This window comes from Pseudonaja textilis, chromosome 1 (genome assembly GCF_049901715.1).
Source record: "Pseudonaja textilis isolate UNSWEBS1 chromosome 1, rPseTex1.2, whole genome shotgun sequence".
In the NCBI taxonomy this organism is placed as follows: domain Eukaryota; kingdom Metazoa; phylum Chordata; class Lepidosauria; order Squamata; family Elapidae; genus Pseudonaja; species Pseudonaja textilis.
Window position 1 is genome coordinate 69,762,369 of NC_141990.1, and position 23,805 is coordinate 69,786,173.

Here is a 23,805-nt window from a genome sequence, read left to right on the forward strand (position 1 = left end):
GGTGGCAGTCCTTAATGTATAGCCACAGTTGAGACTAGAATCTCGGTTGCTGGTTGTTAAGTGAGATGCCCATATGACTGCTTCACTTAGTGACTGCTATCACAGCATTCCTGGTTGCAGTCGATAAGCATTCTCCTGGGTTATTAAGTAGAAAGTCCTATTGTTTCTTTTATTTTTCTTATATGTATCCATGTATTCATAACTATGTTTTTACTTATACCTATTATCTTGTAAGCAATTGACAAACTAAATAAAATAAATAAATAGAAAGAAAAGCTGCCTGATGAAGATTTCAGCTCCACAGGAGGAGCTGAAGTCTTTAAAATGAAAAATTTCCCCTCCACTCCATCCTTCTTTGCTTGCAACTATTCTTGCTGGCTTCTCAATTGGTTTTCTGGGAAAGCCAACAGAGAAGATTGCAGATTGTATCACCTGATTGTGGGGTGCTTGGCAACCATCAAGTGAGTCACCAAACACTCAAAATGCAGTGGAGGGGTGGGGGTGGCAGCTTCATGTTTTATGGTGGCTGGGAGTGCTTTAGGGGATGTAAAGCACTCTCTGAGGCTGTTGTAACTTTGAACTGTCATTAAACAATCAGTTGTAAGTTGAGGACTAACTATATCCTACTTCAACCAATGTAATACTTCCCTGAAATCTCCATTTAAAGTTGCATCAAAATTACATAAAATATATTTCCCTGGGATGAATTGATTTTAGGAACACTTTTAAATGTTGAAAACACTTATCTACTGTACATATCCAATTCTTTACTTTGAAATAACTCCTAGTATATTGCTTCCTCATTTTTTGTTTTATATTCTTTAGTGAAAAGGTACTAATCCAAGTTTGACTTAAGTTTAGAGTTAATGGTTTATGCTGAAAATCTTTATATTTTCCCTCTTGAAAGAGATAATTTGTCCATGATATCTAGAGAAGTTACTTATTCAAATTGTCAAAAAATTAAGAGTGTAGGAAGAACATGTAACTCAAATGGTGTCAAGTAAAATTTAATTTCTTAAATTAACCTGCAATAATAGAACTCAATATTTATATAATCAGGAAAAGAAGACTTACTTATTTTAAGAAGGTACTAAAACAATGCTATTGTGGAAATCATTCAATGTCAGCCAAGCAGATTTCCATTCAAATGATTGGACTTTTCTTCCACCTTTTAATTCAACTTTTACGGATATGCCCAAAGCAGGGATCCCCAATCTCCGGGCCATGGCCTATTCACAACTGGACTACGCGAGCAGTGGGCTGGCTCGCACGCATGCCTGTGCAGCTCAACTTGTGCGAGAAGTCGACTGGTGCGTGTGCACACACACATGCAGTCCAACTTGCATACAAATGAGCATATGCACTGCCTGCTGCTCATGTGGCCCTGTTCCCCTCCCCTCACCGGGCCGCCTAGCCACAAAGGTTGGGAACCGCTGCACTAGAGGTTACCCAACATCAGGGAACTAGTTTAGAGGAGGTATGGATAAGTACAAGAGGGAAGGGGAATCCTTCTGCTTGACTATTTCATACCTACATGAAATAAAACTTATTGTTTTATTTTGTTTTACAGTCAATTACGTTTTCCTCCCTTCTCGCAGATTATGTTTCAAATGATTGAACTTTCATCTACAAAGACTGGAATCTTTAATGTTCTAGTAAGCCACTGCTGTCAGTCTTGGCTGTTTCCTCCTTCTGGTGAAATAACTACTGTGGAAAATGCCTTTTCAAATGCTGGCAACTACATTGAACTCCTTATTGAGGCTTGTTTGTTTGGAACTATTTTCAGGCGTGATCAAAGGTAAAAACCAAAGCAAAATAAAAACCACACTATGCATGCTTGTTTCTCACTGATTTTATTTTTATGCTGTCACACATTCAGCAGATTCCTGCCATTCTCGGGAGTACCTAACATGTTGTATTTGTTTTGCTGTGAACGTATGATGATTGATAGCATAATCAATATAAGTGATTAACAATATTTTAATTTCCTTTCTGTGTTCACTTTTAAATGTAAATTAATTTCAAGACTCGTTCAGGAGGTATACACTTTTGTTGAAAATCTTGGAGATCAATGTGCAGCAAATGTTGTTACGGAAAGGTCAGTATTACCTTGTTTTATAATACTTAACATTAATTATATCTATAGTAGTTTAGAATATGATTTGATATCGCCTCTTTCCCAATATTCCTTTGCTCACATTTAATTTTTATATGGGGTTCTAATTTATTAAACTGAAGCCCATATTATATATTTGGGAAAAATGATGTAGCGCATTTGGTTACTAAGTCCATTTTACTGAAAATTCTAAATTCAGATAACTATGATATGAAAGCTAAATGTCTAATCATAGGCTGCTAAGAGCTCACCATGAAAAGTGTGAGGCAGTTATAATTGATCTCTGTTTTTTTGAACGCTAACTTCAGTATCAAAAAAGCTGTTCAATCATTTCCATTAATTCAAAGGACTCCTTACAGAACTAAAGAGACTTCACAGGGTTCTTCCATTGCTTCCTTAGTCAAAATCAAAATAGATATACTGGATTTCTTTGAATTTAGTTAAGATAGATTTGATAGAATAGTTAATTATGGATGGAACACTGAACTAAGCAGATTTTTTTAGTCATGTCCTACCTAAAAAGGATACTGAAGTTTATTCTTTGGCATCTTTTGTTTCAATCTTAGTATGGAGACATTCTGTCTTTTCTGTTTTTCATAAAGAAATACAATTAACTGGCATTAAAAATCGTTAACATTTAAAAGACTCATAAATATCAGTCACTAATAAAGAATGCTACAAACTTTTGTTTGTAGTACCATGAGTATTATATAGAAAGATATTGTTATTCAACACTAGAATGGGCAATTGTAAACATTATTTATTTGTATCCTGCCTGTATTATTTTTACAAATAATTCAAAATGGCGAATATATCCAATACCACCTACTTCCTATTTTCCCTACAACAACAACCTTTTGAGGTGGGGTGATCTGAGAAAGAGAGAGGGAAAGAGGAAGTGCCTCAAAGTCACCCAACTGGCTTTCATGGCTAAGGCAGAATTTGAACTCACTCCCATTTTGTAGCCTGGAGCCTCAACCACTAGACCAGACCAGCTGTCCATAAATATGTGGGAATGAAGGGAATGTGTTTTCATGATATCTTAGTAAACCATATGTAAATGTGTATGTGGTTGCTGACTAAATTTAAACGTATAAGACTATTTCGGAAAACAAAAGTTAATTCTGATACGTAATTGCCATAATATATTACAGTAAGAACAGAGATGACCATTATGTGCGAGTTTGTGCTATCAAATTTATCTGTTTGCTGGATGAATCAAACAAGCAGCACAAGAAATTTATAGGAGATTTTGTCATGAAACTACTTGATAAAGTAAGAATATGTTTATAGTGCTCTCTATATAAAACCAGTCATATGAACAGGAATGTTATTGAATTGCCATTTCCCCAAGCATCATCCTTCCTTCTGCTTCTTAAAATAGGGGTGAAGAGTGGGCTTTAGGTGGATTGGGCAGGGGGGTAGATCTCACCTTTGAGTAATCTTTCATTGATACCCAGCCATTTTGGATAGTTCCTCCTCTTCAGAAAGAAGAATTTGGCCCTGCATGACTGCAGAATCGGTAGGAAGGTAGAACTTCCATAAGATGAGTAGCATCTTGGTTTGGCAGAGAGATAATAAGGAAAGGCTGCTTGATGGGGGAGTTGCTTCTCAGATACTACTAGGAGAGGGTCTGTCACGAAAGATGGCTATGGAAACTAGTGTGCTAGAAAGTCTCCCTGTGATTTTTAGCAGGAAAGGAAATTTAGTCCCAATCTACAGTCTTCTGGGTTCTTCCACTGCTTCCTATGCTCATCATCATGCCCTACCAAAGGGCCTCCAATTTGACTCCAAGCTGGCAGCCTCAGCTTGCCTTTGTTCCATATTTGGCCAATTACTCTCTTCGTTGCCTTTGGTTTTCTGATATTTAGAGAAGGTACTCACTGATTTCCCCCAGAGTCCTGCTGGATTACTTCATCCCAGTAAGGAGGATGAGCAAGAGTATATATTCCCAGTAAGAGCACTCAATGTGTGAAGTTCATCCCAGTCACCCAGTTAAAGCAAGCGGGCACCTTTATTGGACAGCAGTGATAGAGGAAGATGCCAGACGCAGATGATCACTTTAGCCCTCAGTTCATATTGGATGGGAGAAGGCAGTGGTAATCCATTCCCTGTTTTTGTTTTGTTTTACCAAGAAAACCATATGGCTAGAAAACATAAAATGATTGAAAATATAGTGCTGGATGTTAAGTGCTCAGATCAGATGGCACTGAAGTCCATACATCAAGTTGCCAATGTTGGGAAACACTGAATTCTAGAGAACTACTACCCCACCTTTTTATGCAACTAAAGTTATGTTTAGTTTTGCCAGGAAAATAGGTGAGCAAACCTAAAAAGGGTGAAAATAGGAAGATAGGTAGTGGATCATCTGCTGTGTCTAAAGCCTGCTATTGGTCACAATGGGGATCTTTTCCTTTTCCCCCTTGATCTCATTAGAAAAGAGAATGGGAGCATGAACCCTTAATCTTGCCTTGTTCTGCCTTTAGAGCACTTCATGTTGGCTCTTATGAAGATGGAAAGAACAACACTGGGGCAGTTCTGGGTTTGCGTGCACATGCTAACATGCACACATGCATATATACACAGCCAATGTGGGGATTATTGCACGGTAATTCCTGCCTAGTAGTCTATCGGATGTGGGTTTTTCTCTGAAATAATTTTTAGTAAAGCAAAGCCTAAGAAAAAGAAGTCACCTCTCACTCCATTCCATAGCACATTTTATAGTTTGCATGCTGTTTTAATAACATCAATTGATTGACCTTTCGTTATTAACTATTTTAATCAATTCTTTTTATACAAGAGTACATGAGATGTTTTATAGCAATTTGTTGTTTGGCTGAAATTAGAAGTATTCATATTTATATTCTTTGCAGGGTGAATTAATGTCCAAATCAAAAGTCCGCTATTATGTGAACTCCTTACAACATAGAATTGAAAATCGACTGTGGCAGACGTTGCTAGTTCTGTTTCCAAAACTTGATGAGGTATGGCTCACTTAGAACTTGTGGTGTTACCATTTATACCATGAATATGTAGTACTATAAGCGTCTAATTTTTTCTGAGGCTAAATGCATGTCATGCCTATTGTTTCATAAATAATTATGTTGCCATCTGAAATTGAGGTCATGAGATCTTCTTCCAATCAATCATCTAATCTTACTTGTAGAACTCTTCCCTTCCTCATATTGTACACTTAAGGGTGATCATAATGTACAACAGTTTTATTGATTTGCACTGATTTGTTACACTTATATCCTCCCTTTCATCCTGGATCTCAAAGTAGAATACATAGCATTCCTTCCTTCATTTTTTCCCTGCAACAACCCTGTAGGGTAAGTTGGAATTAGAGAAGATGACTAGCACAAAGTCACCCAGTGAGTTTCCATGGTTGAGGATAGATTTGAATCAGGGTTTCCTTGGCCCTAATCCAACAGTATAACCACCCCACTGTTCTGGCTCACTCATTTTGTTTTAAAATGTATTGGGCCTTTCTTTAAATGTATTGGCCCATTGTGATTTGTCTTCTGATTATTGGCTGGGTTATAACGTACAATAATGACCATTTTACTTTAATGGAGGGAAGGCCAAATACACCTTGCCCAAACTTCAAAAGCCTCTGCAAAAAATGGCTGCTGCTTTGTAATTTTCGATAAGATAGAACCATAATGATTAAAGGCACGAGAAATAATTATTACAATTTCATTCAGTTGAATGTACTTTTTGACTTAGCAGTTTGAAATACTGTCTTGTTCAATGGAAACAACAAAAATGTGTGATCCTCTGCTTAAAATGACAGTGATCTTCTGTGGAGAAGAAACTTACATGCAGATTGTATAATTATAGTGGATCTAGTGTAAGATACTGCTAGAAAAATATCACTTTTTAAATATTTGTGTCATCTAGGGAGAGAAGAAATATAGAGGAAAGCAGCTGTACATGGGGAAACCTGTACAATATGTTGGTTAAGATATTGACTAGGCATAAGGAGATCTTGGTTTTAGATGAGCCAACATAGTTCAACAGACTTCACATGGTGGTGGTTATGGGAAAAGTAGTAGAGGGCAGTGCTTGGGACATAATTTTATCTATTTATTTGTCACATTTACATATCTACCCATGTCACATAGTGACTCTAATCTCAAACACCTGAAAGAAAAGTAGGATATCAATCTAATAAATAAAATATGATGAAGTCATCTGTAAATTATAATTGATTTGGTTCCTGATATTTTATTTAGGATCTTTTATCAAGAATCGTTGACAGGATTCTTCAAGCTGGACATAATAATAATCAAGCATCAGTAAAGTATTTAATAGAGTGGAATATCATTCTGATTTTACACAAGTTTCCCCATTATCTTCAAAAGTTCTGGAATTGCTTTAATTATGTGAGTGACTACATATTAAGGTATGAGTGAAGTACAAATAAAGAAGGGATTATTTTTATAAAACTTGCATTCAAGATTGTTAGAAAATATACTCTATTGAGTTATTGTTATTGAAAATATATGCTGCATTAGAATAGTAGTAGTTAGGATTCAGTATTAGGAAGACAAGAATGGCTCTTATCAGGCTGAATATATTTTTACAAATTGAGAAATAATTATGATTAATATAGAACTTTTTTTTCAGGATGAAGATCAGTTTAAAACTAGCATTTGCACATTTTTAGCAGTCCTGTCACATTTTGACATAATTCTCCAGAATACCTCTGACAAAGTAAGTGCTTTTGTTTGAAACTAAAAAAGTTGATTACAGAAAATAAATCCTGTTATCTGCTGTTGGTACAACCCAGATGAGACTATTATTGTATGTCTATATGTAGTTTTCCTTGAACATCTCTAATCAAAGATCTGTTTGGTCTCAATATCTAATCTAGTATTCCGTTTCCTTCAGGGACCAAATCTCCCTGTGTTAGTAAGTTTGATAAACAGCTGGTATGGAGGCAGCATAGGGCCATCATAAATAGCACTAGGACAGTCAAATCCTTTATTAATTTGCTTCATTTCATTTTAAAGCTCTAATTCATTGCCTCTTATACATCTGTCATATCTGTGCTGATATGAACAAATTATTTCCTTTGGCTGACAGAAAATATGATATATATTAAATGATATGAACCATTTACATTTAACTTTGTTGTGTGAATCCAACATTTAATGGGGTTCTCTCACCCCCTACTCCCAGACATGATCATATATCCCAGTACCACAACTACTTAGGATTTTTAAATAAACTATTAATGTATTCAATTTTTACAGGGCCAGTTTATCTCTAGATTCATGGCAGTTTATGTGAATGTTATTTTTTATATCTTCCTACTTTGCTGGGTAGAGCCAAAGATTAAAACTATGCTTCTTTCCCTCTAGATATCAACCTTGAAGAAAGCGTTAATTGTTGTCCTACAGTGGTGCTTCCATCACAACTTTAGTATTCGGCTTTATGCTTTAATTGCACTTAAAAAAATTTGGGGAATGTGCAAAGCATCGTATGTGAATGATTTCGACACTTTAACTTCAATTATTGAAGGTAGTCTAAATCAAGTGGAACTCATGCATGGCACAGGGTTAGTAGTGCATGCTTTAATTTAAAGTATGGTTCTTTTTGTTGTCATGAAATGGTAAAAAGACTTTTTAGTTGATTCCTAGATAGGTTTGATGAGCAATTTGGTATTACTTTAACAATAAATTCTTATCTCAAACACATCCAAAGAAATGACAGTGCAATCATAAATAAGATCTAGAATTAAGTCCCATAGAGGGCACTGTATCTCAACTCCGAGGAATTAAATTTACCCTATATTTATATCTGCCTTTGGATTTTGAATTTCTTAGGATGCTCGCAGCCCTTAAATACATTATGTATCATCTTTTGTGGCCTGACAAGCAAAGTCATTGGGAAAGCCAGATTCACTTAACAATCATGTTACTAACTTAATAACTGCAGTGATTCATTCAACAATTGTGGCAAAATTCACTTAACTGTCTTGCTTATCAGTTGAAATTTTGTGCTCAGTTGTGATCAGTCTACCTATACCTCTAATGGAATTGATATCATAGAAAATTGAGCCACAATGACCCCAATATAATGATTGTCATACATTTGTACCAAAAGAATTTGTACAGATCTATTTTTTACTGTACCTGCTGGTGACAAACTACATGCTGTTTTCTAAACTTTTAAATACTGTAAACCTTCACATACTGTCAATTACATTTATATCATTGTGGGACTGTGATTAACAATCAAGTGTTATTCCGCATAACATTATTATAAGAAGCTAAGCTGCAGTCCAACAGCCACTTATCTTGGAATAAGTTCATTGAATTCAGTTGTCAGTGGCTTGATGGCACATAATCAGTCTATCAATCTAGGACTAGACTTTTAAACAGGAATGGTCTATACAGAATGTTTCCTGTTATATCAGATCTTAATGCTTTTTAAAAAAAAAATCATCTGCAGGAATGCTAAGAAGAATTGGCAGCGCATTCAGAAACATTTTTTCTTTGAACATTTTCATCCACTTAAGGATTATTGCCTTGAGGTAAGGACAGAATTCAGCATTTTAAAATATTTTCTTTTGCTTATCTTTGTATCTGCTTTACCAAGAGATGGTGGTGTAAGAACTTTCAATATATTTCAGATAGACACAGCTTTAAATAATCCCATAATATGATAAAGCACAGATTTGGTACGATTCCTTGCTACCTTATGAATAATCATATTAAATATTCAAATTAGATGAAACATTTTTATCTAATTCATCAAAATCATTTTGTAAATTTACTCAAATTTTTCAAATTTGGCAACCTTAATATGTGTGGATTTCAAATCCCGTCATACTGGTTGGAGAGTTCTTGAATCCACAGATTAAATGTGCCAAGTTTGAAAAACACTAAATTGATCTCACAGTGTTGGTATGAGCAAAAAAATGGGAATAATTCTGTTTAAGTTTGTGTAAACTATTTAGGAGAAAGGGTAGGACACAGATAGGATTTTTTTAAATCTAAAAGTAAACACTATAGTATCTGGTATAAAAACTCTGCAGCAATTATTAATAGAAAAGTAAATGTTTACATCTATCATATATGATGCCACATTTTTACTAAATAAGCCACTGCTTGCTGCTTCAGATCAATCTGGTTTGTGTTATTTTTATAAAAACATAAAAACTTCGTTCCACCTATATGCTTATTTTGCAAAATAAGCAAAAGCTACCTAAGCCATCCCTATTTAAAAATAAGTCCCAATGGGTTCATTTGTATCCATTCTCAAAGTAAATTAATATTTTATTTAGACATAGCTTAAGATTTGCTTTCCAGATGTTGAAAATCGTGAAAGATTCTATCTTGACTTTAGAGCATTAATCAGATATTTTATGTTTTCCAAGTTATCTTCTACAGCCATAAGAGCTAGAAACTCAATTTAAACAAGCAAAGTTCAATGTGCAATGTACTGTACTTGTGTGAAGTTTATATTATACTGTACTGTGTATGCAGTAATGTGAGCTGTGGAATGTGAAAAGTAATTATTTGCTTATTTTAAAACGTTCATCGTAAGGTTAAATATGCCTACCTGCCTTTAAAATCAATTGGAATTCAAGCATATTTAATCATCAGTTTGACAGAAGCTGATCTTTCCATAGATATAGAATATACAGCTACGTGGAAGTAAGACAAGCATCACTGGTTGGCTTTTGCTAAAAAATGTTACATTGTAGTGGAAGTTGATATTTCAAAATATTATTTTTTTAGACAATATTTTACACGCTGCCACGCCTTTCAGAAACTCCTGAAGAGGAATGGATCTCTCTCTCTAAATTTACGGCATTCAGAGACATTCCATTGAGTTCAACATTTCCATCCTGCCATTCTCAAACTACACTTCTTGATCTTAAGCCAAATGACTGGACTCAGCAAGATATCGGTAATAATAATAGTGATCATCAGAAACTAAACAGCATTAGGAAATAATTTGTGCTGGTCAAATAATTATACATATTTTATAAAGACTCTAAAATATATTTATGACATTTAAGAGCATAATTACTGAGCACACAGACTGTATTTGTCCTAAGTACTTAAGTCCTAGAATGCTGAGATTCTTAAAAGAAATTATTTCATTAGCTAATTACATAATTTCTCTCAGGACTAAATTTAGCTGAGCCCAATAACGAAAGGCGGTGGGTGAATGTTCAGAAAAAAATTATCCCTTGCAAAGCCAGTGCTCCTGATTTGGATCTGGAGCTTATGTTTCAAGATCGTGCCACTAAACTTGGAAAATCAAACAGGAAATTGATTGTAGTTGCTTCGCTCATTGATAAACCCACCAATTTAGGAGGTAAGCTCTTACTCATTTTAAACTACTTGTAGGTTTTGTTTTTGTTTTACATTGTATGCCTTATATTTATAAAGTAACAAACATAGTTTAGCCTAGAAAATAATTTGAGGATTGAAAAAGAGGAAGTAGGTTCTTACAATTTAACTCTCAAATTGTTTACACAAAAGAGAAATGTCTTTTATTTTCTTGTGTTAATACCTATGTTAGGCTATTTTAAGGAATAATTGTCCTATACAAAGTGCATCTTTGATTTTAAAGGTTAGGTTTAAAGGTTGTTATCTTTATTTATTTATTGTTCTTTCAAGACTGTTGATTCCTGGCAACTGCCTGGACAAACTTTGCAGTTCTTTTGGCAAGATTTGCCATTGCTGCCTTCTTTGTAGGGCTGAGAAAGAATGATTGGCTTAGTCACCCAGACTAAGCAGGATTAGAACTCATGGCCTCCCAGTTTCTAGCCAGATGTCTTAAGCACCTCATCACTGCATGATTCTCACTGCATGTTTGTAGTCTTATGTTTGAATCTCCTTCTATGGTACCTCTGTGCACTATTCAGCTGAGGAAATCAATGTCCTATTGAAAGAGCTCTGCTTTATTTGTAGGCTTGTGTCGAACGTGTGAAATCTTCGGTGTTTCTGCTTTAACCGTTAGCAACCTCCATTATATAAATGACAAGCAATTCCAGCATCTCAGTGTGTCTGCTGAACAATGGCTTTCTGTTATTGAAGTGAGTAAAATAAACCTTCCCTGTTCTGTCAGACATGCAAGTTAATTGGTATACAATCTCCTCCTGATTTTCATGTAGTTGCATTCAAAATTTGGACCCTATAAATTGATCTGCATTTTATGGTGTTACATATTAGCTGCAAAATTTAAAGGGACAGTCCAATTTTAGCATTATTATTTCTCTTCTATTTCAGTGGGAGAATTATAATGGTGGATTTTTCATATATAGTCAATTCTAGCAGACAAGTGAGGAAAGAGCGAGCCTCACTTTGCGGCTTTATGTGGGTGGCTCTTCTGAATCAGACACCCAATTAACTAACATAAGTTAGCTTACTGGTGAAATGCTATGAATGGCACCAAATTGAAGACTTGTTTACGATTCTTGAACTAGGGCAGCATCTTGATCAGTCCAATCAAAATGAAAAGGTTTCTGTCTACATGGTATTAGCCAGGATAGATCTATTCAGTCAGAACTTACTATATCTAACTTAGTGTACTAATGAAAAATACACACTTCCAAAGCCTAATGCTAATATTTTTCAAAAATTTACAGGTAAAGCCATTTCAGCTTATTGAATATTTGGAACAGAAGAAAGCTGAAGGCTATTTTATAATAGGGGTGGAGCAAACAGCCAAAAGTTGCAATTTAATGGAATACTGCTTTCCAGAGAAATCCCTGCTGTTGTTGGGGTAACAATTTTTTTAAATTCTAATACATTTTTCAAATGTATTTTGGGTAGAAAATACTGACAACCATTCAGAAAATAAAGTTTTGCCTATGCACTGCAGAACCTTCCCATAGAGAGCTACATTCCCTAGTGATTCATCTGTTAGGCAGCCACATACCAATAGTAGATAGATTGAAAAGCTGAACAGAATTTTTTTTTTTACTATCTCTGCAGTATAAATAAAATGTAGAATAAAACTGGGCCACTTATATTTGATGCATATTTGATTGTACCTAACACAAATTCTTTAAAAATAAGTTGAGTCTAAATCACATTATTCTCAGTGATAGTTCACAAATTGCTATAGTAATTGCTATCCATACTAAAGTACATAAGACTGCCTTTGTTGTTAGTATTTACTGATTTTTATCTCTTAATGTCTACTGTAGAAACTGCAAACATTTCAGATTTGTCCATGGCCTGGATCTCCAATAAAAAGTCCAATAGTATTTTGGAGTAGGAGGGTGGAAATGAAAATATGCAAATCTGGTTATTGATGTTTCTAGCTCAATGTTATCAGCAATTTCTCAGTATTCAAGGGAGATATGGTTTTAGAAATGCTGGCATTTGAACTTGATTTTTTTTCTGCATGTGAAGCCTGTGTTCTGCCATTGAGCAGTGTTCCATTTCTGTTGATGTATTTTTTTTCTTTCTTTTTAAAAACAGAAATGAACACGAGGGAATCCCGGCAAATGTAATTCAACACCTGGACACTTGTGTAGAAATTCCTCAGCAAGGAGTTATCCGTTCACTTAATGTCCATGTAAGTGGTGCTCTGCTCATTTGGGAATATACAAGACAGCAAATGGCCAAGGAAAAAGAACAAAGACAAAACGTTTAATTTTTGTTGAAGCTGATAATTTGACGGTGCTATAAATTCCCCGAAATGACCATAGCTATAATTTAATTATGTCTTAGATTTTGTATATCCTCATTTTAAACAAAATGTCAATTTTTAAAATGACAGTATTAAAATTGTTTTTAATGCAGTTTTTGGTGCTAGTGAATTCTGTATGTTGCTGTAAAAACCACTTCTTGATAGTTCTGAAAGTGGTGATAAATAATTACTCATTTGCAGCACAATGGCTGCTTTTGCTATGTGTAATTTCCGCAACTCCACACAAAAAAATTAATAGAGCACTATGCTGTTGCTGGACTATATAACTATAAATTTACTCCATTAACTTTTTTCATTATGGAGAAAATCTCATGTGGTTGCTAATGAATCGAAAATGGACATTATCAAGATGCTCCACACAGCAATATAGCAACTCACCATTTGACGATTCTAGTGTCTTTCTCTTTGCACTTGACCATGCAGTTTTCTGGCACTGGTTTTGGGGATATTTTTTAAACATACACTCGAGTATATTTTTGGTGTTTTCCAAATCCAGCATTAACTCAAACAGTTTCAGTTTCTAAAGACTATATATGTCTACAAATTGTAATTTTAATTCAACATAGTAAAGTGATCTCTCATACACCTGAATCAACCAAAATGAAATATTTAAGGGTGTTACTGTTGACAGTTACAAAGATTCTTCTTCAAGATGTAATTTATACAAAAGACCACTGAAATAGACTAGACATTACTTAACCAGTACATTGGGGAAAACTTTTGGAAGAGAGTATTTGCAGTGAAAACATGATACAAGTATTTGAATTTATACAATTCATTTATTTTGATTTTATTGATGGTGTAGTCTTTTAGTAGTGAAAGGTAAGCATATTTTCCTAAGTGCCTATTCTCTCCAATAAGCATTTCAAATAACGGAACCTGGAGCTTTCAGGCCAGTATGAGATTTATAAACAAGAACAGATCTTAAAATGTATAGGACATCGTTGGTGCCAACATCTATGTTCTTCACTTATGCTGTTTTTCTGCAACTTCCCTTGTGTATAGTATTGTAAAAGTTCTCTAGTTGCTATGACTCCTCTGTCTTCTCTGAAGGCAGAAATTGTCCTGCTTCCATTTGTGCCTTATATTGTAAATAATCTCTTCTTTTGTTAAAGTATTTAACCTGTTTTGAATAAAATCACTTGGTTAGCAAGTCAACAAGCTCAGTAAACATCTAAATAAAAGTAGAAAAAATATTATACCCATCATGACATTTTAGATTTAATTTAATGCCACTATTATTGATCTATCTTCAAAAACTAATGTTCAATAAATTTTATACACATCAGATTAAAAAAAAAACAATATGGAACTACATACTTCTTTCCCTTGTTACATATAAAGGACTGGGAAAACCCCATATCACTGTGCATGTACATGCATACTGAAGTAGCTAGAAGAAACATGGAGTGAACAGTTCTGTAACATAGGAAAAGACACTGTTGCTTTAATGTTTTACAGAAAGGTACTTCTAGGCTCCTAGGTGTTGCAGAGCAGGGTTTGTACAATTCTTATAAGTACCATGTTTCCCCAAAAATAAGACCCTGACTTATATTTTTTTGCCACCAAAAAAGGCACCAGGTCTTATTTTCAGGACAGGATGTCTACTGACTCACCTCACTTGAGCATGTTGCCCCTGTCTTCTTTTCTCTGTCACAGGCCTTCAGGAACTTCTTTAGCTGGCAAGGCCAGCAAGGCTTTTCTGAAGGCCTCTGTAGGCGATAACAGAGTTCTGGATCGTTCCGGAGCTGTTACTGGCTACAAAGACCTTCAGGAAAGCCTTGCTGGCTGCAGCTGTCTGAAGGTAAGTAGTAGGGCAGCTCCACCCCCACCCACCCCGGCTTAATTTTTACCTGTGCACCCTGGAGTGGGTGGGGTCTTAATTAGGGCTTATTTGGGGGGTAGGGCTTCTATTGGTTGCATGTGTAAAAACCAAGCTAGGACTTACTTTCTGAGTAGGTTGTATTTTGGTGTAAACATGGTATGTAGAAAGTAGTTAGCATAATAATGATTTATACATTGGCTACAAATAACAGATGGTTCCTTTATTCCAAATTATATGCAGATGGTTTTGAAATAAGATTTTGTATTAATTATAAGAAGCCTTCCCATGGGAAAATGATTTTAATTCTTTTTTAAAAAGCATGAAAGGATGGGAAATTGAAGGCTGGAAAGTAGGTGGAACTATAGAAGGAACCAAAGATTATACTTAAAAGGAGAAGAACACTTAAATTCAATTTATAAATACAGAATGAAAGAAAATATTTTAATATTGGCCACTGTCAGCTCTGGAGCCATTTTCATTGGCGTCTTCAGGGCAGCCATAGTTTTGGCTGGGCGAGCTGTGGGAACAGGATGGGGGAGGTAGAGATAACGAGGGCTTTGTAGCCAAAATAAAATTCATTCCTCTACTAGCCAAGGATGTTTCCACCAGGTGTGGAGAGGCGTGGAGTGAGTCTGATTGAACTTTGGACTGTGACCTGATTGGGCCATGTGATGGTCTGAAGGGGCAGGAGGAGGAAAAGTATGACTTTTTACTAGGGGCAAACCCAGGGGACTTTAGATTCGGGTTTCCCCATATGTGCTAATATGACATGCCTAATAAATATGTGCTTTGAGGAAGATGTCTGCCTCAGAGTTTTGATTTTATTGGGGCTTTTATTTGGAACCCTGAAGACCATTTCTGAATAATGGACCCAAAAGTTACTTTTAGGAGTGTCTGTATCTATAGACAATCTTTAAAAGACATTGTGGAAGATAAGTAAGTTTCACCTGTCAAGACTGAGACTAATCTGAAAGTGGAATTAAAAATAGACTACAAAAATGGTATCGGTATCGAAAAAGATGCTACACTGGACACACAAAAGAAATTGGCTCATGTCTTAATAATTAAAAATGCTGTATGAATTACAAACCAAGAAATGGTCCTAGATAATTTTCTTATGTTGGATTTACAAAAAGAAGCTTAACACCTTTAAGAATTTTATGAGAAGGAGCCAATGAAGCTCTATGACAGTGATGGCCAAGTGCCAAAAGCGCACGTGGATCCCCAAAATGCAATGTGTGTGCATCCCCCATGCATGTGCCTCACCCCCCCACATACGCGCACATCCCCTGTGCATGCACAGCAGAGATCTGAAGACCAGCTGGCCAGCAGGAGGTGCATGCGAGGCAAGAGTCCAACTGGGGTGACAGCTCATGGGCCCATAGAGAGGGCTCTGCGTGCCACCTCTGGCATACGTGCCACAGGTTCGCCATCACGGCTCTAAGATTACTTTAAGGGACAAAGGGGATAAAGATCAAGCTTGTTAAAAGAAAAAGGAAGGAATAAAAACACGGCTTATTTGCTGAAGTTAAAAAGAGATGTTATTTCCGATAATCCTTAATGGACATCTGACGTGAAATTTTAAGACTTTTAAGGATTTGTTTATAGATAAGAGATGGCATACAGGAAGAAGTATCTTTTTTTACTGTATTATTATTTCATTCTTTTCTATTTTTCTTTCCTGCACCTATTTTTTAATTCTTTTTTTCCACTATAATTGTAATGTTTAATATTTATTGAAAAAATACACATGACAAATGTATAAAGGGCCATCTGCCAAGAGCAAAATAAAGCACGTTCCCAAAATTCTATTTAAGCATGTGCCAACAAATATGATAATTCTCTGTATCTGGACTGTGAATATGTGAATCTCTATACCGCAAATTCTCTTTTTGAGACATTAGGAAAGTCCTTGTTTATGTCTACTACAGAGGTGGGAACAGGAGGCAATACTAGTCATATTTTCTAGGCAACCACTCAAGCCCAGGAAAAGTATGCAACTTCTATAAGGAGCTGCTGATAGGTAGAGCCCACTTCAGATCCAAATGATGCACATCCAGCATTGTGTTGATAATGTGATTTTCACTGTTTGCACTATAACTATAGCACTGCGATTTATATCAGATAACAAGAATATACTCTGCCCCACTTCATCCAATTCAATGTTTATATTCATGAGGTAGATTAATCTCCCAACAGACTGAACAAAAGTAAACGTAAGATGAAATATAAGCTGCTTATTACTGATAGAAAACATTTATCATGAAGTATGGAGTTATAGAAAACATGGAAAAGGATGGTTGGGAGAATGAAAAACTGAAAGTGCCTAGAGGGTGATAAATATGCATACAAAAATGTTGCAAAATGAGGACAGAACAAGACATACAACATGTATAATGTGAAAAAGTTACAAATTATGTAACCAAAAAGGCTTTGTTTTGAATGGTCAAGAATAAACAATGCAAAGAGAAAATGGAGATTTTGGGGGAGTGGATGAAAAGGGCTAAGAAAAAGGAACTTCTAGAAGTAAATGGAAAGAATAAAAGTGATGAAGTGATTTCAAATTAAACTGAAGTAAGGGAATGTGAAAATGGATACTTTTGGAGATTTGTATATAAATGATAGTATGTTTAACAGCAAAACTGAAATGAATGTATGTAAGAATTCGAGCAAAATGGGTGAAAAGATTAATGCTATGACAATGCTGAAAAAACGCTGAGGCTGGGGGAGTAAGTATTGCAGCTGGAGAAATGTTGAAATATATAGTTTCTTTATGGAGTTACAGCACAATATTTAACCTGCCTAACAATCAGAACAGTGCCATTATTATTCTCTTATACAAAGGCCAGTCAAGAATGACTGCAAATGCTTAGGTTTCAGACAGAATTCTGGAAAGAATTTAGATAAAGAGGTATACAGATGTGGAAGTAAGGATGATTTGCAAAGACATAAAAGAATAGAGATAATAGTGGTAGAGTAATTTCAATTTACTTTGAATGCCTTTTTCTGTATCTTGATTTCCACTTTCTTTTGTTCCCTGTTTCTTTCTTGCCTTTTGCATATCCCCAAAAAGAAATATCATGTTAGGTATGTGCATATAAAAATGAATACAAATAGTTACTTACCCACTGTGGTGGGCATAAATTTTCAAAAGAGCACTTCAATTTGTCACATTTTAATGTATCTTTCATATTTTCATCTAAGCATTTCCAATAAAAATCTCGGGCATCCCAGCAGGCTTTCCTTTCTTTCATAGATGGTGCTGACATTTTTGAAACTCCTAAAAAAAGAATTAAAGATGAAATAATTCTTAATATTTTTTGTAATCCTCATCCTCTAAGTTAAAACCCACAAAAAACTTGGAATCTAGTCTTCAATTCTTCTAGGTGTACTTATTTCAAATATGTACAAGAATGTTGTAAAGGTTTTTCTGAAATCAGGGTGTTCTTATAGTTTACTTACCTCTGAATATGCAAAGATTTTCAGCCAAAGGTGGAAAAAAGATTATTATAAAGCTAATCTAGTATTAATCACATTTTTATCCCATCTTTTCTTCAAGATGGGCCCATTTTTTTTCTTAACAGTTGTCAAACCCCCGGAAATCAGGAGAGCCAGGCAGTTGAAATGGGTATTAAAATTTATTGCAAGCTTAAACTCTGTACAAGAATTGAAACTAGCAACTTGGTGGTAGATAAAGGAATTCAAGATGGGCTGGACTTAGATCTCTTGCAGGCACGAAGGGACTGATGACGTATATGACCCCTCCCTCTGGCTCAACCTGGTCATCTACAACACTGTAGTAGTAATTTGCCAGTTTCAAACCTGAGCCTCCCAAATTTTAATCCAATAATTCTAACCATCATACCACTTTGGTTCTGATTATTTAATTACTAAACATAAAAATCTATAGGTTAGTATAAGGCTAAATAATAGTGAACATAAAGAAATGATGCATGAATAAGCATATGACATTAGGTGGTCATTTCATGCAGGGGGAAAAAAAGACAATACGGCAAACGTACACATTATATCACATATTTCCTAATCTGGCTTTTCAACTCAGTGAATCACTATCACTCATTATACTCCAAGTATACATGAAAATAACAAAATCTTTCAGAAGCCAACCTTGCAATTATGTCAGTTATATTGACAGGAAAAAAGATGTGTTTCTCCATATAGAGATTAAACTGAAAAAGTAAATACATAACTCTTGGGGGGTGGGGAACTTGAGGGTGTCAATCGTATTTGTTTAGGAGCTACATTCAATTGGACTTCTGAAGAGCTATCAATAGGGCAGCATTTAAATTTTACTTGACAAAGAAGGTATTTGTTCACAGGTGGAACAGGGAAGTTAATCTAATGCCATTATAAGTCTGTGGTCTAAATAGGGCTATTAACAGAATTTTAAAACTTGATACAAGCGCATTTAAAAACAGTGTCTTTTGCACATGCATTTCAACAGAAAAAGGCCCAAAGCACCTATGTTATGCACATGGGCATTGTGGTCTAAAGCAGGGGTCCCCAACCACCGGTCCCTGGACCGGTACCGGTCCGTGGATCATTTTTTACCGGGCCGCAAAGCTTGGGCGCTACCATCTGGTTTCGACAGCGCTTCCGGGTTTTCGGTTGGAAAGTGCTTCCGGTTTTTCAGTTGGAAAGCGGCGTTTGGGTGCTCGTGGGTTAGTTTCGTTGAAGGGGGGGAGCTTCGAATGAAGAGCCGTCCCAATGGCAGTAGAGTCTCACTTTACTCAGGTACTGGTCCGTGGAAGAATAAATAATCGTGAAACCAGTCCCTGGTTCGAAAAAGGTTGGGGGTCACTGGTCTAAAGTACCTGGATACCCACCTTTTACACCTCTATATATTCAAAGCACAGCAACAAAGGGACTATTGCTACTTCAAATGCCATCAGTCCATCCCAGATATGGGTCACCTGAGAGCCTTTAATCATTTTCGATATTTCACATTTTCTCCAGATGAGAGTTTTGCATTTACCACAGAGGTTGGATTTGCTATTCTACTGCCATATCCAGTTTGAGTCAGATCGTTACAAGTCATTTAAAACACACTTTTTGGACATTAATTCCAGAGCCAAACTTGCATGCAGTGGTTCAACAAACAGAAAATAGCAGCAGTACAGGTCGTCCTCAACTTACAACAGTTCATTTAGTGACCATTCAAAGTAACAACGGCACTGAAAAAAAGTGACGTAGGACTGTTTTTCAGTTACAACCTTTGCAGCCTCCCCATGATCATGTGATCAAAACTCAGATGCTTGGCAACTGGTTCATACTTATGACCATTGCGGTGGGCTAAGGTCATGCGATCATCTTTTGCAAACTTCTGATAAGCAAATTGAACGGGGGAACCAAATTCACTTAATGATCAGGTTACTAATCTCAACTGCAGTAATTTGCTTAACAACAGTGGGGAGAAAGGTCATAAAATGGAGCAAAACTCACTTAACAAATGTCTCACTTAACCACATAAATTTTGGGCTCTATTTTGGTTGTAAGTCAGGGATTACTTGTAATCACTTCATACACACACACACACACAAAACCACACAAATACCCCTTTGATTCTGGCAGGCTTCTGAACTTGAAGAGCTGCTTTTCCTCGCTCTCTGCTTCTGTTTCCCTGGGAATGTGAAGGAAGAGAGGAAGGGGGACCGTCCAGTGAAAGATCACGAAGCACCAACTACTTACCACCTGCAGCTGTCCCGGGACGTGGAGCCGGTTACAAACAATTCCTTCGCCACTATCAGAAAAAGCAGCCAAGTAGTGGGAATACAGTCTTTGCCCGCCCCCCCCCACCTTCTCTCCGCCACAAAGCCAAAAGCTGGCCGTGGGAAATAAGGGGCACGTCCCCTGCACAGAGGGGACGGTCCGTGGGGGGGGGTTGAACAAAAAGTAAAAAGTTTCCTCGAAGTCTTTCCCCGTCTTCGCACTCGACGAAGAACGAGCGCCAATACAACGGGGGCCTTTCGAAGGGAAAAGAAAGCGAGAGCACCTTTGAGGCGAGCGCCAATGCAAGCCCGCTCGCCCTTCCGACGCTCTCCTTCGCAGGCCCTGTTGACACTTACCTGGGGCACTTCCGGAATAGCTACGTCCCCGGATGTTCGTCCCTTGTCAACCACACCGGAAGTTGATATGCTACTCGTTCCACCGGCAGGCGCTGCAAAGAGCCTGGTTTGTTGAGGGGAGGGGAGAAGGAGCGTGCGGGGATTACCTAGTACGCATGCGCACTTGGCCCGAGCGCTCTTCACTTAGGAAACTGCCAGGCCCGCAGTTCCCTTTTGTTACAGGTGGGAAGGCAGGAAGTTTCCGTTGGGATTCTCTAAAGATGCTCAAGTCATCCAGGTCACGGTAGTCCCAAAGGTGCTTTTTCAGGAGGCAACTGGACTTCCTTGTTTTTGTTTTTGTTTTCTTTCGAAGACGTTTCGCTTCTCATCCAAGAAGCTTGCTTCTTCAGCTCTGACTGGACGGTGGGGAATGGAAGCTTGCAGCTGTCTGCAAGGAATATCAATCCTTCCATTCCCCACCGTCCTGTCAGAGCTGAAGAAGCTTCTTGGATGAGAAGCGAAACGTCTTTAAAACAAAATGAAACAAGAAAGTCCAGTTGCCTCCTGAAAAAGCGCCTTTGGGATTTCCGTTGGGAAGGGAGTTGCTAGCAATTTGGGAAGTTAGAAATTTTATTTGCTTTGTCAAGGGCATTGGAAAACCTGACTGGTTTTTGAAATTTAAAATAAGCCTTTTTTTTTTTTCAAGCTTATATTTTTCTCAAGCTTATATAAGGTTTATATTGTCACCCACCTCAACTTTGAGCAAGTTAATGTAAATCAAAGAACAAAAATACAAAAGGGGAATAAATAATACCAGCTAAAGATTCAAACAAGAAAAATGTACCTGAGTAGAGATCAATTGTCTGGCTGAAGATACGTTGTCGGGTTTTTTTTGATGACATTATTTTCATTCTGTGTTGATGGTATTATTGTTAATCTGCCTAATCATTTTGATAAAATTTTCCTTTATTGTATTATACATATATACTGCAAACTGCTTATTTTTTAAAAAGTCCTGATTATTATGCTTATTTTTTGTGCATATGGATTATGATGAGGTGTCTTGTTGAGCTAAAAGATTGAGAATATTTTTCATTCAGCTGACCATATCATTTTATTATTTCATCTATACCTTGGCCCTCTGAGCCTTAAGAGTCCAGTGTTCTACATAACACAAATAAGATTCCCTCTCATTTTATCTTCATTTAGAACTCAGATATAACTCTGGGAATAGACTGGATGAAAACAGTACCACTGGTCCCAAATCATCCAGTAAGCCTCATTGGTAAATTAGAATTTGAACCTCAGATTCCTTGCTTCGAGTCTTAGCATTTTGGTTTTTTAAGTAGTTCATCTCCCCAGCTTCTAAATCACCTGGTCTGAAAAAAAAAGTACTGGTGAAATGTGAGAAGAAGCTGTCCTCTTTCTTCATGGTTTTTTTTTTTTTTTGGCTAAACGTTGAATATTTCTGATATATATATTTCAATCAACCAATGGAACAGCTTGCCCTCGGAAGTTATGGGAGCGCCATCACTTGAGACTTTCAAGAAGAGATTGGACTGCCATTTGTCAGAAATGGTGTAGGGTCTCCCGCTTGGGCGGTGGGTTGGACTAGATGACCTATAAGGTCCCTTACAACTCTGATTATCTGTTATCTGATGACATGGCTCATTTGTGTGCATTATAATAATCCAAAGGCATTACTGAATTTTATAATTCTTCAGCACTGGGGAAAATACTGCAAGTTTCAGCTTTTGTGATTTCAAAGATACTTAGTATTGTGTTTTCTCTTTTTGAAAATGGATTATAGCTAAACAGCGGGATGCAAGCTTTGCATTCAGAATGTCTGTCTTCACTCTGGCATTGTCAGCTAAAAGGATCATGGATGGGAAAGATGTTTTGTTTGAGACCATGTATTTGGAAAGGAGGGAGATCTGAGGAACATCTGCTCCATTCAGTAATGTAGCGACTAGCTGTTTTTTATTCAGAGTAAAGAAGGTTGGCTGATCCACAAACTGAGCAAAAAAGTAGAACTAATATATAAAAAATTACTTTACAAAGAGAGCTGTTCTTCTAGAAGAAACTGTCTTGGACAAGAGACAGTTGTAGATTTTGTTTTATTGGAAATACTTAAGATATGACCATTTCTCAAGCATACTATTTGGATTCTGCATTGAGAATCCTGTAATAACAATGGTTTGGACTAAATGGCTTGGCCTAAGACCATGATGGCGAACCTATGGCATGCGTGCCACAGGTGGCATGTGGAGCCATTTGTACCGGCATGCAAGCCGCAGGCAAACTTACCTCACTGCGCATGCGTACACCTCACAGCTGATTTTTGGCTGGTTTGAGGCCTTTTTTGGCCTTCCAGAGGCTTGAGGCCCGTTTTGTCACTTACAGGAAGTGACAAAACAGGCCTATTCAGCCTGCAGAGGCTTTTTTCAAGCCTCTGGGAGGCCGAAAAAGGCCTCAAACCAGCCAAAAATCAGCTGTAAGGCACAGTGCAGGTAAGGGGGCGTGTGGGTGGAGTGTGGGGGGCAAGGGGGATTGCATGCGCATGCACAGGGGGCGTAGGGGGTGCATTGCTTTCTGAATGCTAGCACATGAGCTTGTACACACCAGCATGCACACAATTTTGGGCACAGGAGGCCAAAAAGGTTAGCCACCACTGGCCTAAGAAATCCTTTCCAATACTGTTGTTTGCTGTCGTCCTGCCATAGATGAAGTCAGATCTATAGAAAGGTCATAAAAATATAGCCTGATATCTTTTTTAATCATTCTTGTTCCTGGAGTATTTGATTGCATATAACCTTTTAATGATATTACCATCATCTGTTCTATTACAATGAGGAAAACTTTCTAAATATTTATAGATGTAATAAATAGATAAATGTCTAATTTTCTCCCAATATAATCAGTGGGATGTTAAGTGGTTAATTTTGGCTCAATTGTGCTCAGTATATAAAATCTTTAATAAATTTGATTCTAAAACTTTAAAATCAGTGGCTAAAAATGAAAAAAAACCTGTGCAGTGATTTATATGTTATTATATAAACTATTTGTGAGGTTGGTAAAAATTGAGTTTCCTTAATTGCCCAGAGCAACTG

The 23,805-nt window shown here is 36.7% G+C and overlaps 2 protein-coding genes across 7 annotated transcripts in view; one reads left to right on the forward strand and one right to left on the reverse strand.

The window, feature by feature from the left end:
• TARBP1 (tRNA guanosine 2 -O-methyltransferase TARBP1) overlaps positions 1–12,896 on the forward strand; it is a 30,661-nt gene extending 17,765 nt beyond the window's left edge. For both annotated transcript variants that reach the window (XM_026705201.2, XM_087937425.1), the window contains exons 18-30: positions 1,599–1,798; positions 2,027–2,098; positions 3,271–3,391; positions 4,990–5,100; positions 6,355–6,504; positions 6,749–6,835; positions 7,486–7,682; positions 8,579–8,660; positions 9,871–10,042; positions 10,265–10,456; positions 11,056–11,180; positions 11,733–11,869; positions 12,574–12,896. In XM_026705201.2, the coding sequence (XP_026560986.2) occupies positions 1,599–1,798; positions 2,027–2,098; positions 3,271–3,391; positions 4,990–5,100; positions 6,355–6,504; positions 6,749–6,835; positions 7,486–7,682; positions 8,579–8,660; positions 9,871–10,042; positions 10,265–10,456; positions 11,056–11,180; positions 11,733–11,869; positions 12,574–12,748 (1,821 nt within the window). In that variant the 3' untranslated portion in view covers positions 12,749–12,896. The remainder of the gene's footprint in view (positions 1–1,598; positions 1,799–2,026; positions 2,099–3,270; positions 3,392–4,989; positions 5,101–6,354; positions 6,505–6,748; positions 6,836–7,485; positions 7,683–8,578; positions 8,661–9,870; positions 10,043–10,264; positions 10,457–11,055; positions 11,181–11,732; positions 11,870–12,573) is intronic.
• A 668-nt stretch (positions 12,897–13,564) lies between these two features.
• Positions 13,565–20,821, reverse strand: COA6 (cytochrome c oxidase assembly factor 6). Of its 5 annotated transcripts, XM_087937446.1 has the most exons (4): positions 20,717–20,765; positions 20,206–20,271; positions 17,756–17,910; positions 13,565–13,928 (listed from the first exon to the last, which is right to left on the reverse strand). In XM_087937446.1, exons 3-4 carry the CDS (start codon positions 17,897–17,899, stop codon positions 13,833–13,835), a joined length of 240 nt encoding a protein of 79 aa, XP_087793572.1. In that variant the 5' UTR covers positions 17,900–17,910; positions 20,206–20,271; positions 20,717–20,765; the 3' UTR covers positions 13,565–13,832. The 5 variants fall into 5 exon arrangements, with proteins under 5 accessions (XP_087793572.1, XP_087793580.1, XP_026560987.1 ...); XM_087937454.1 differs by lacking the exon at positions 20,206–20,271 and having other exon boundaries at positions 20,717–20,821; XM_026705202.2 differs by lacking the exons at positions 20,206–20,271; positions 20,717–20,765 and adding an exon at positions 20,340–20,710.
• Between the last annotated feature and the right edge of the window lie 2,984 nt (positions 20,822–23,805).